Source organism: Numida meleagris, chromosome 4 (genome assembly GCF_002078875.1).
Source record: "Numida meleagris isolate 19003 breed g44 Domestic line chromosome 4, NumMel1.0, whole genome shotgun sequence".
Lineage (NCBI taxonomy): Eukaryota > Metazoa > Chordata > Aves > Galliformes > Numididae > Numida > Numida meleagris.
In genome coordinates this window covers 65,431,752-65,444,934 of record NC_034412.1, presented here as the reverse complement: position 1 = coordinate 65,444,934, position 13,183 = coordinate 65,431,752, and the positions used below count along the sequence as shown (strand labels likewise).

The window sequence follows — 13,183 nt, the reverse complement described above, 5'->3', positions numbered from 1 at the left end:
TCTGCAGACGGTAAACAATGCAAGACAGTCCCCAGCCTTCATTCCAGTCACTGAGAATTTTGTGATAATAAGAAAAGGTTGGCAGTTATATGACTTAACATCATAACTTTACATCTTAAAAAGGCACTGAATGAAAAAGACAACCTCTATGCTGAACACACAAAGGTGCCAAAACAGCTGTTGCATGGCTTGACAAAGAAAGAACTTTTACAGACTTTTGCCAAGACTTGCTTCTTAACAGAATTACAGCATGAGCAAAACCATTCACAATTGTGTGGCACGCTTGTCCCATTCCTAGCCATCCCTGCAACTCTGCATTTTGAGAAATAATAATGGAACACAGGGATGAGCTATTTGCGTCTGATAGAATTCAGGTAGTAAAATACAGTTATGACAGAGAGGGTCAAGATAATCTGTACTGAAGACAAAGGGATGAATCCCATCAAAAAATCCCTGTTTTCTATCAATGCAATTAAAAATCAACACTTTTTTTTTTTTTTGTTAAAGCTTAAAAGAAGTGCAAAGCCAAGTTTGTTCTGTTAACACTGTAGCACCTAATGAAATGATAAGCTACTAAGGAAGCAAAGGGAAGGACTGAGAGACATCAGGCAAAAATAATTCTAGAACATGAGCAGATGGCACAAGAACCTTATAAAGGAAATCTGAGTTTTAAAGCTTAGACAGCAACACTATGAATGAAGCTACAATTGCAGAACCAGCACAAGATATAAGAATACTAGATTAATTTGCTCTGTTTAGGAAAAGAAAATATTACTCATAGCTGCTCTTTAGTTGCCATTTTTGTAAAATTCGTGTGTGGTAAATGCCCTATGCTAATCAAAAAATGTGAAGCACTTAAGAATGAATCTCTAATGTAAAAAAAAAAATTAAGGTAGTTAATTGCTATTAAAAATTAAGCAGTCACTATTGTAAAAAGAAGGCAACTAGTATACTGTGAATAGTGAGATGTTTAGAATCAAATAATTCATAAGCTCTTTGCTCATAAATTGCTAAGGATTAGAAAATATTAGGGTGTTCACGGATAATTAAATGCAACTACACCAAATGCACTGTAATCATCCTTATCTGGATAGCAAGTGCAACTTCAGAGAGCATGAGTCATTAGAAAAGGTAAAGAAATCTTCAAAGTCCCCACCTGTAACTTGGTAACATAGCATGCTGAGCAGGGGAAGATTACAGAAAGAGTAAAAACAGAAAGTGCTGTTTCAAAGACTGAAACAGTTTCTTCTCATACTTCCAATACTTTTTTTGTCCAATTTGTTTCCGTAACTACGGGTAAAACAGTCTGAGACTCTAGGATGCAATCCCATGCTTCTCATTCCTCAGTAAAACTAATGCAGCGTTTGCCTTCTTTGTAAGTAACACAGGATTGAGCTTTTGCAAGTAAATCCTGGAAAACAGCATCAGCTAATCTGTGAGTACAATTCCTTGTCAAGGTGACCTGAGTTTTCCTCTTTAACAGGTCAGCGAAGAACTGCACTTACTCAGCATTTATCCAACTGATTCTGTAATACATGGAAGTCAGTGGTTTTCTTGGGCTCATATTTGACAAAGACTAGAGTCCTGAAAATTTAATATGGTTGGCAGGTAGTATTTTTAGAGCAGTTCACAACAGTTGTGCAGCTGTACTTGTGGCTCCTAAAACAAATCTGGAAAGCAGGCCAACCACCTGTCTCTCCATACACATGCTGGAGGTACAGTCACTGAGTTTTCTTCTTAAAATTGTATCCTATGATTTTATTTTTTTCCTTGGCAGATTATTCGGGGTTCATTTTATTGGTTGCCACAGTTGGCGGGCAGATTCACTGAGTACAGTGGAGCTACAGGACATGAGTCTTACACGACATAGCAATGGGTCCCTATAGAAAGCCCTTACAGAGACCACCAGGTATGGGGGGTGAAGGTGAGAGTTGGTAAGCCTCCAACATTCCTCCCTGATGTGGTGTTGGGATGGGGTGGAGGTCTGCACACAGATCCAGGATCTGGGAGTATTTCTCACTTCTGACCCTGCTTCAGTGGCTCCAGTGACAGTTTGTTAGTTGATGTGAAATGAAAGATGTCTTTTAGCAGAGCACAGAACAGCTAGTGAATCCTCCTAGTTGTCACTGAACTACACAACTTCTTTATAGACTGTATCAGAAGAAGCCAGCTTACTAGATGGGATGAGTAATTTACTCCATGTTTAAAACAGTCAAACTGTTGTTTCAGAGATTTATTTCCTAACTAGTTTACCTATGGATGACTTGCTAAGAACTTGGGTCTCTGAAGCAAAACTGATGCAGTATCTCTGTACTGCACTTTGGAACTGGTCTGTCCTGAACTACCAAATATACTGGAAGCTTGTCAGTCTTAATGCAGAGGATCGTGGCATCTTATACGTGAGAAAATCTATTTGGTCTACGTATTTAAACAAAGAAAATAATGGATTAAACAGTATAAAATTTAGAAATATGTGACACACAGACATCAAGCAAAACAGTTCCTGAAGACTGCATGAAATAAAGGAACTAGACAGTTGTTATTTGCTGAATAAGGCAGAAGTACTATGAACAAGTATTCTTGGATATTACTAGGAAAAGAGGATAGAAAAATAATGTAAGAACAAGAGAAAGAAATGAGATACATACAACGATGGCATTTAGAGGTGGAGAAGTAACACTAAGAGCCGAGAGGGCTGGAGAGATGGTGCAGAAAATGCGTGAGGAAAAACTATACCAGAAGAGATGACAAAGTAGATTAAAAATTCATACAATAAAGGTCAAAAAATTAAGAAGGTCCTTAGACCTTCCTGAAAAGCAGAAGAGCTGGGGACACAGGTTTGGGAAGTGAGTCACGGGAAGTGAGTCGCAGGAAGTGGTAAGTTACAATGGTAAAGAAACAGGGAATAGCTAATAAAGAAGCTATTTTTTCGTAAGATAAAGCACTACAAATCAGGAGATGAGCATGATTGAAGAAACAGTGTGATTAGCTAACAACATTTGTAATCTGTGCCATTAGAAGTCAGGAGAACAGTCTCTATTCAGCTTTCCTCATTTCTCCCCATTTTCTTAGAAATTCCCATTTAGAAAAACTTGGACATGTGTGAATGCTGCAAAATTTGCCTTGGCATATTACCACACTTGCACGCAGAAGCAAACTAGGTACTAAAATATCAGGACATTTGTACAGCTAGTGTTGAACACTGCTTTCTTTGCCTCAGTGGTCTAGGGTTTCTAACTTAAGCTACTATCATGTTTTGTTGTCCCAGCCCCTAAACACTTCCACTTAGTGTGATAAAAAACCTAATTTCATAACTGGTAGGCACAGACTAGTGTTGGACATGCATATAAATTATTCCCCATATGTAACATAAGTAACATATGTGGTTTCGTATACATTTCTCAAGGAGAAAAATGGTTAAGAAAAACTGGTATATTTAACCAAAATTATCAACAAAACAATACTGTGTGCCTGGGAAAAAACAATATTATAGTGCCATTTGATACTAAATGAAATAGAGGATGCAACGTAGCCTAGTTTGCTTCTGCAAATCTGTTTTTTCCTCAGGTGTATGATGCATCTATATGTATTGCTTTTATGTAAAAGTAAATTACAGATGATGATTTTAAAACTTCATACTATTAGGAATTGCCTCAGGAAGATATCAAGTATTTCTTGGAATGTAATTATACTGAAACAGAAAAGTGTATATGTAAATTGAGGTAGTTGATCTTTTAAAATAATTTAATGTTAGTTTCCACAACATAGACCTACAGCTGGCTTTAATGTTTATCTTTTTTGGTTTTGGATGGGGTTTTTCTCCTGGTAGACATAAAGCAAGTTTTTTGGTGTTGTTTACCATTCTCATTGCTATAGTTCATCAGCATGCCACAAAAGACAGTCAAGAGCTTCTCACTGGCTGGATCTGTTTTACTGCACAGCGACCTTATAAGGTCTACTACAATATGTGCACCACCTGCATGGTCAACTGCGTTCCTGCCCTCATCTGTAAAACAAAGAATTACATTAAAAAAAAATGAAACCAAAACCCACCACAGAGCCCCAAACATTGCAGTAATCATACAAAGCCAAGTTTTTAAACAGTGAAGTCATTTCTTCAGTATTGTCAAATTCCTCTATAAAGACACTTGATGGCCAGCTTCTAGTGCAACAGAGCTGGGAAGGTGAGAACACCTACAACAAAATGGATTAACCACTTGGTGCTAATATCTTTGTACAGATGTTTAGTTTGAGGCAGAGTCCCTGAAGCTGAAAAATAATATTCTGAAGATACATTGGATTTTGCCAGAGGAAGGTTCTGAGCACTTGCAAAACTTAGTACACGTATCCTGGAAGCTTTGTGGACAAGCTAAATTACTCCTGCTGTTATGTGGACTGAGAAATTGAAATAAAGAATAACTTCCTCCCCTGAGCAAGGGGATATGGGAAAAAAAAATGGAAAAGCAGACCAGAGGTATCAACTCCCAGTGACAAACTCTGTTCAAGCACTCACTGGCACACAGCGTGTTCTTCATACTTCCGTACCTGGAATTTAATACCACTATCAGATGGGTTTTGTACGGCTGAAAGAAAATTCATTCTCATTGCAATATACTACAATATTCTGAAGTTTCATAAATAACACACCATAATCTTTATATGGAACTCTCTGTACAGCAAATCCAATTTGATGTATCAGTGTATGAATAAAAGAAAAATTGTCCTTTATTACAGTAATCAACTATACTGCTTCCTTTCCCAGCAGGCAATAGACAACAGTCAATAACCTTAATTGCATGGCTTCTAAAAGCAGAGATTTCCAAGTGAGGTACAATTGGAATAAACTGGAAAATCTGGATGAAAATCTGCGCTGCTCCTCAGCCCTCCATTTCTTAATGGTCCAACTGAAGATCTCATCTTTCCTTTGCTGTTCCACACTCTTAACATCGCTTTTCCCTCCCCATAATGGAGATGCTTGGAGGTTTAGCTGTTAAGTTTTCCCAATTCTGCAACATGTGTGGTACATATACCAAGGTTGTCCTCATTTATAATATGATCTTCCACTAAAAAATGGACAAAGCTCTTTAAAAAGTTTCTAAATCTCCCAATTCTTGTCAATACCATTTAAAAGGGGCATATTGCATTAGAATGTAAGGAGTATAAGAGGTATAACGTATTAATTTTATATATCCATATATAAAATGTATATATATCTAAATAAAGTGTTATAACTATAGTTTTATATATATAATTACTCTCTATATAAGGTATATAGTATAGCATATATATATAATATATAGCTATATAGAAAAACTCTTCCATAGTGATAACCATTTGTATATATAAAGAAGTATATATATTTATAGGGACTTCAGGTAATGTACTGAGTGGAGCTGGAGGAATAAGGGAAATTCTTGGTGGATCTCAGCTATTAAGTTTATTACCACAGTAATAAGTGTTTTGCAGGGTATCCATGAAATCAGATGCGTAGCAGAGGAAAGATGTCATTGCCGTGACTGTTTCTATGCCTGACCTGATCGGAACGTTAGGGAACTGTGATTCAGTCCACGTATGTATATTTCATTTTGAAAAATTAGAAACTGAAATCTGTTTACAGCCTAACAAATTCAAGATAAGAACTTCTGTGTCAAGGATGGAGTGTGAAAAAAGGAGAAATACAAAAGGAATAAACCTCTCACATCCTTGATGCAGTGGCAGACATGGGCATAATGCTGAAATGAAATACAATTCCACATCATAATATAGTATGCCAGTATAGTTATTCACATTAAGTGCTTAAGTGCTTACGTTTATCAAATCAGTAAAGGAAAAAAAGAAACTTTGAATATTCCAGCATACTGTTTTATGTATCTTCTGGAATTTTTTTGATTGCAGATTTAATACATGATTTTGTATTTGACTCACCTTTTTTATGAGTCAAAATAGGTGTGCAAAACAGAACTGAATCACTGATTCTGGATCAAATAGACTGACTGGTCTTCAAGTTACTATAATACAATTGAAATAATTGAACTAAAACCACGATAAAATTAAGCTTGAGATAAAAATCAGTTGTCAAACTAATTACATGTCTAGGTATGGAACTGCATATAAAATACTTTAGCAAAGGTATAGTCTGGTGAGTTTGGAAGCAAGAGTTAAGAAAAAAATAAAGAAAAAAAGAAAAAGACCATAAACCCACCAAAAACAGTTATAAACCAAGTTCCTTACCTGGATAGAATTTGACACAGCTCCACTGAAAATTACTGTGCGATAATACCTTAAAACAAATGAAGATCTGAACATCCTTCCAGTTCTGTTCTCTGTTTTGTCAGAGAAGCTATATATCAAAACCAGCTATATCTGTATCTTTCAGTACATGGTAGTCTCTCACTTCAATGTATGATACATTTTTTAATCCTCACCAGGTTTTTGTTACATAGATAATTAACTTACACTGTACCAACAGCAAAACTAAGGTGGAAAGATTTAGCAACAAATCTCACTCTGAGAAATTATATATATGTAGCATACTCCAAATGTAAGGTGAAATGAACTGCAGGACCTCTCCCAGGTAGGTGGCTGGATCTAAGTGCCAGCTTTGACACGACCATATAAAATGGCAGACTAAAGTAGAAGAGGTGCCTTAATTGAGTTTGTTGCTGCATCTCTTTCCCATGCTAGGCTCACCCTGTATAGCTGCTTTTCTGCCCAAGGCAGCTTGGTGAAGAGCAGACCTGGGCTGGTGCTATAATTATGAACTCCTGGTGCTGCCTCCTTATGCCCCGGAGGATTAACTCAGCTCATTAGTGGAAGGCCACAAAGAATCTTGTACCAGGTGTAGGAGGAAAACTCACAAGGTCTTGACTACTCGCTCCAAGCTCAGGCTATGACACTCTGTTGCATCCCCAAGCAAAAAGCTAATTTCTGACTCAGAGTACTCCATGTACTTATTACGGCCTTGCTTCTTCCTGCTCTGTTGCTAAGAAACAGATTTTGCACACAAGAATACTCACCGAACTCCAAATCATTTACAGTCAAAACAAGACCACAGCATGCTGCTGTGTCTTGTTCTCAGTCCAACTATTACCTTGCAGTTCAACAGCTCTATGAACTCCCACTCTTAGAATGCTTCCAGCCTCACAGAAGCTGTGTTCAAGTTTATTCCTGTGACCTTTTTAAATAAACATTTGCTGTTCCTATGAGACCAACGTTTGAACAGTTTAATGAGCATTCACATTTCTGCTTTAAAATGTTTCAGTAGAGCTCACAAAGGGCAATGACGTTGCATTATTACTTTTTTTTAAGTAAACACCATACTGTTTAAAAATGGCAAAATGACAGCAACCCAAGAGAGCAGAGGGATGGCTTTCTTCCTACAATGAAATGTATTGTGAGATTTATTATAGAACAAGTTGCTATTTCCCCAATGTCCTTTAGTCCAACACAACCATCTCTAGGAATGAATACAGTCTCTTCATCTATCCTTAGTTACTCACAGGAGTTTTACACAGAACTGGGTTTTAATATGGATTATCAAATAGCTGTGATGGCTCTCATGCCTCCTATGCACACTTCTGTCAAATTTCATTGTGGCCCACTCTTGTAGGATCTAAGGGATGCACCAGCCAAAGAGCAAAATTTTTGTTGCCCCTGACTAGTAGATCTCAGGGAAAGTGCCTTGCCCACCTATTCCCCTTGATTGTCATCTCGGAAGATGCAGCAAGCCAATGCAAAACCTCTCTGTGGCAGCCCTTTATTTCTCTACGGATTCTCAGCCTCTCTTCATTGAGGATTGGTTTCTTCAGGACCCATGCTTGGCCCTCCTCCAGGCTGGGTTTATTTGTCAGAGGGGTTGTTGTATACATTAGAACCTATAGTTGTTCAGCCTTCATTTATTGCAAAAACTGGTGCAAACATTTCTCCTATCTGATCAAATCTTTGCTTTCACACTGCAGAGTATCTTCTATGTCCACCCTCTGTTCATGCGATTTGTCTGCTCTTCATTCAACGATACGTAACGTAGAAAGTTTTTGCTCCAACAACTGAAGACTTTCAGGAAAAATATAAAGATATTGCCATACAGCTGGAGTGTGATTGATATGCATAACTAAAATAATGTGTTATGTTAGATAATACAGAAATTCTTTTTCTATGCGCTTAATATGTTCTCAGGTATCTGACAGAGCCGCAGAAATTCAGATGCAGTTTGTCAGTCTGAACTTGTACTCCCGGAGCTCTTAATGTCATGAATTTAGAATAGCTTAAATTCGCTTTCCCATAGATGTGTTTGCATCATTTTTCATTGAGTTTTCTTCCCCAGTTTACTAAACTCTAAAACCAACTACCAAACCCTAAAAGATATCAAGAGAAAAAAAAAAACATACAGCTTAAAATATGAAAACAACATAAATTATGAGCTGCATGCAGCTAATGAGTTATTTCTAAAACACACACCAATTCTATGATTTTTGTCACCACTGTAAGGCTATATTTCTGGAGACATAATGATATAAGGCAAAGGACTGTGCCACAATACAGACAGATCAGAAAATATTTTTGCAAATAGGTTACCAATGCTCTTTTACCTAAAGCTTAAATTAACTTTGCTGTTCTTATACCAGCCTTTATTAATGCAAAGTTCAAGTTCTGTCAATCCAAGTGATGTTTAAAGAAGCAGATACATGTATTTCACACAGATTGGGACAGAAATATAATTTTATTGGCATACACAGCTGCACTGATCTATGCACTGAGGGAGAGCACAATTTGTCAGACAGAGTCCCTGATTTGCATAAACCAAACTGCCAAGAGAGCAACTTCTGGTGACACAGAAAAATGTAACTTTTCTTTTAAGTATGTATTTTAAAATCATTTTACTCTGCAGTTGGCTGTAATGATTAAATCATTTAAATGGCATACTACTATTTTCATTGAAGTGCTTCAGCTTTATTGCATTTGGCTCTAATCTTGCGTTCTTTGTGGTCAAAACATTGCTTAGGCTGAACCAGTGCTTTATGGAGAACATTATTTTAATATAAGATGAATTTGCAGTAGTCCAAGGGAGGAGGGGGGAAGAGTTCTTTCTTCGTGTTCTGTGTTTATTTTCTTTTTTTTTTTTATTGGACTTGTTTGTATAGTTGTTTTTTTTCCACTGTATGTCTGCTTTCACCTGAAATCATAATTTTCTGTGACATCAAACTGGCTGTTGCAGAGAAAATTATGATGTGACATTCAGAAAATTATGACTATATGTGGTGAAAAAAAACAACAGGAGCAGAACTCCAAAGGAAGAAAGGCCCCACTTCCATGTTTTTTCTTTCTCTTTCAATTAAGAAAGTAGAATGAAAATTTTAAATTCTGGGGGCAAACTCTTACCTAGCATAAACCACATTATCTACGCAGATATTAGGAAAACCTTAATCACTCGTATTAACTGGGGGTTTACTATTATTTTTTTCTATTTCAACATTGTGAAGGCGAAACTTTGACTATAATGCTGCCATTCAATTTTAATACTTGACTAGACTTTTTAACTTATTTGTGTATGCTTTTAAATCAGTAGATTCTGTACTATCAGTTCTTTGACTGCAGTCTACAACTGCACTGCAGAACACAGAGCAGCATTCCATTAATTTCATTTTTTCAAGGAAAGTAATTTCATGTAATTATATTGCACTGACGGTATTATTTGCTGCTTTTTTCCACGTCTTCTGTGTACTTGTCTACAAGCAACAGGGCATAACAACACCATACTTCGGTATTAATGTTTTATGACTTGAATGGTCAAATTGATTTGGGATTGCTCTATTCGTACTGAAATTCCTTTCCATTTATTTAATTACTTCAGGAATTATATGAATGTGACTGCCAGAAGTACAATTTTTTAAATTTGCCTGTTGTTTAAAATCAATCATTATTGTCTTTTTCTTCCTTTGCGGAGAAAAAAATCATTCTCAATTAGCCATGCCTGCTGCAGACAGAAATAGAACAGTCTTGTAGTTGGTTGATCTCAAATTGCCAGCACCTGTCATTAGCTCTAACTCCAGCTTCATTGAGAGTACTGTCTCAGAAACAATTGCTAAAATAGTAAAGAGGTGAACAGTAAGTTTGAAATGCAAACAGAAAACTGTATTTTAATATAATATCTTCAAGGACTGAAAATGTGTAGCATCAGTCTTTCTGGATAAAATTGCTGCCAGCATATCTACTGGGTAGTGACAACTGAAGCAGTGGTGTATGGGCCCAGAGGCTGCTAGCAGACACAGAAGCCTGGTTCAGTTTGGGTATTGGACTGGCAGAGGAAGGATAAAACACTGACTAAAATAAATTGTCAGGTGTTCACTAACACTTCCAGTGAATCACTTTAAAAAATTTTCTATCTAAATGAAAATCTAGTGATGTTTTTAGAAGACTTATTATATGTTAAATTTTGAGTGCACCATAGTGCTAACAAGCCTTCATCTCCATTGGCAAGTATCATGGAATTTCAGTCAGGAGTTTGGCTGAACATTTGAAGGGACAGGTTAAATGTGACAGTATCACAGTGTCCATCAAGTTATGCTGAGGCAATAGCCAGAGGCAAGCCACAATGAAATTCTCAATTTATTTCCGAAAAGTCTCTTGTTTCTCCGATTCCTCTTCTGTCAGATACAAGAAAAATCACCTGTTTCTAATTTCAGACAAAAGAACAAGGAGACTTTTGTTCTAAAGTGTAATAATTTCCACTCATGAATTCTATTAAAAAGCAAGGAAAACAAGCAGTATGAATAAGTTAGAGTAGCTCAGCCAAGGACAGGCAAAGGCCCTCCTGGCTCAGTGCAGCACTCCCCTCTGCCTTCCTTTCCATGTTTAATGCTCATAGCAGATTCTTCTGTGGATTTTCTGACTCCACGCAACTCCAGAGTTGTTTCACTGCAGCCAAACAAATTACTCTAGGTTTATGAGAGCATTAGTCATAACTAAAGCCAGCCTATACTTTTTACTTCATATAGTATGAAATAAATCATGGAATCCAATTATACAATAACCCATCAAACAGTTTTTCTATGCTGGTAGGTGGGCATTTATAGCATCTCACGCTATTAACAGAATAAACCTGCACACATCAATTAATTTAGATTTCTTACTCCTGGGTTTTGGATGCAGTGATGTCTCTCAGCTACATCTGGCCAAGAGCGAGGATCTGAGCAGACCAAAACCAAGTGCCAAACAGAGACCTTCTGCTGGGTGCTGCTGCAAGGAGCTCAGCACGAAGCTCAGCCTGGCACTGTGAGGGAGCAGTGCTGACAGCTGAAGGGAGCTGTGGTCCTCCAGCAAAGCAGCCAGAGAGGCAAATTCAGAGTGTGTGACCCACAGAAGTTTGAAATAAGGCCAAGACGCAAAAAGCAAAACCAACCAACCAACAAAAAAACCAACAAAGCATGTTTGCAGATCTTACTAGGCCTGAGAAGAAAAAAACTTTCTCAGAGTACCAAGTAAACAAGTGGCCCTGGGAAAAGCTGTGGAGAGTCTTGGGTTTGGGGCTAGTGCTACTCTTGCCCCACAGTATGAATCTGCAAGGAGCGAGAAGATCTGGCCTTCTGAAGCAATTCCAGGGAGCAGCGTGCAGCCTGGTGACTGTAGGAGATGCTCCAATTTCAAGGAATGCAGCTTGGGAAAGACCAGCAAGTGTTTTGTTTTAGGAAATCTTTTACCTCCTTAGCAGAAGGCAGCCCACTGATTTGACTTGAGGGCAACAAGGAATGCACTGCAACCGCAGAACAGCCCACACTCAGGAGGCCAGGTGCCAAGTTGTCATTGATAAATGAACTGGACACCATCTCAGGTATGTAACTACTTTGCATGGAAGTGAGTACAGCTCTAGATAGGGCACTCACATCCACCTTGACTCCTCAGGCCATTCTGCTGGCTGGACAACTGATGAGATGAGCAGCAGCCTCAGTATTAAGGGGGATGTTGGAATGTGAGTAAAGCACAAACTTTAAAGTCTGTGAATGAAATGCCAGAGGGGAAGAAAGTAAAGAACTGGAAAAAATCTGCTTTGTTTCTCAGTTACTTTTATAGTCTTGGTTCCTGTACTGACAGAATACTGATCTACGTATTCAAATAACCTTCCTGGAAAGAATATTGGAAGAGGAAAAAAAACAGCACTGCAGAAAATATACAGGACTCTTCATACCTGAATTCTTTAAAATGCAAGAAAATCAGCCTCATATATTCATTTTAAAGATGTGAAGAAGTTCAAATACATGGTAAACTGCATTTATTTGTTTACTTTTCTTATGTGGGCTGCTTTTAAGTTTTGGCTTAAGTTGTAAGAATTTTGTCACTTGTTTCAGTAGGGTCAATATGTAGAATAAAAGTCTGAAAAGAGTAATAGCCTTAGAAGGAGAATTCATGTTTTTGTCACCCTTCAAACAGCTCTTTCCAGTGCTCTAGGAAGATTTATTTTGATTCCATTTTGGCCAGCCATAAATTAAAATTATATTGTTTAATAGCTTCCTAAGAACATTTGTGACTAATTGCTGATAAGTACTGAATATCACTGTGAAAATATCTGTTGGCATGCATATGGTATACTCAGGTTTCTAGCTGATGCAATACTTGTTCTGCTGAGGCTTGGAAAAAATAGTGTTTTATCAGGGACTCCAAGCTTAAAAAATATAGCATAGTTTTCTAAGACTGAAACATACCTTAGAGAGGACAGGTCTAGAGGTAACACAGTATTGCTGTACTATGAAAATTAGAATTTTACACCTCTGCAAACAGTCAGTTTTCAAGCAGTGAGTTACAACCTTTGATCACAGTTTCATGATACTGCTTGATTAGTAGGTGGTATTTGCATTCGTTAGGATCTAGTACAAAGCAAAGTGAAAGACTGTGGTAAGGTGCTGCCTCGCTGCATGAATCAGGGTGACTTTCATAAAAATAATTAGCCAGTAGTGTGCTATTATTGACACCAGTTGCGTTTTAGGATTCTGCTGTTTCTCCATATGGTACAGAGAAAGGCTATGCCATTTTTTGAAGAATGAATTTGATGTGTTTCCAGTATGTTTAATTCTTAAGTGCCTGGTTTTCAGCTTTAGATCCTGAAATTAATCTTGTCTCCTGAAAGATGTATGAAACTGTACAGTTGAGTAGTTTTGTATGTTTTGTACATAGCCTTCCTTCTGCAAGAGGT

At 37.4% G+C, this 13,183-nt stretch overlaps 1 protein-coding gene across 1 annotated transcript in view; it reads right to left on the bottom strand.

Moving 5' to 3' along the window:
• RAP1GDS1 (Rap1 GTPase-GDP dissociation stimulator 1) overlaps nucleotides 1–13,183 on the bottom strand; it is a gene marked incomplete at its 5' end in the record, with an annotated part of 85,739 nt that overhangs the window by 20,757 nt on the left and 51,799 nt on the right. Inside the window, 1 exon segment of the mRNA XM_021396366.1 lies at nucleotides 3,860–4,006. Coding sequence (XP_021252041.1) covers nucleotides 3,860–4,006 — 147 coding nt within the window.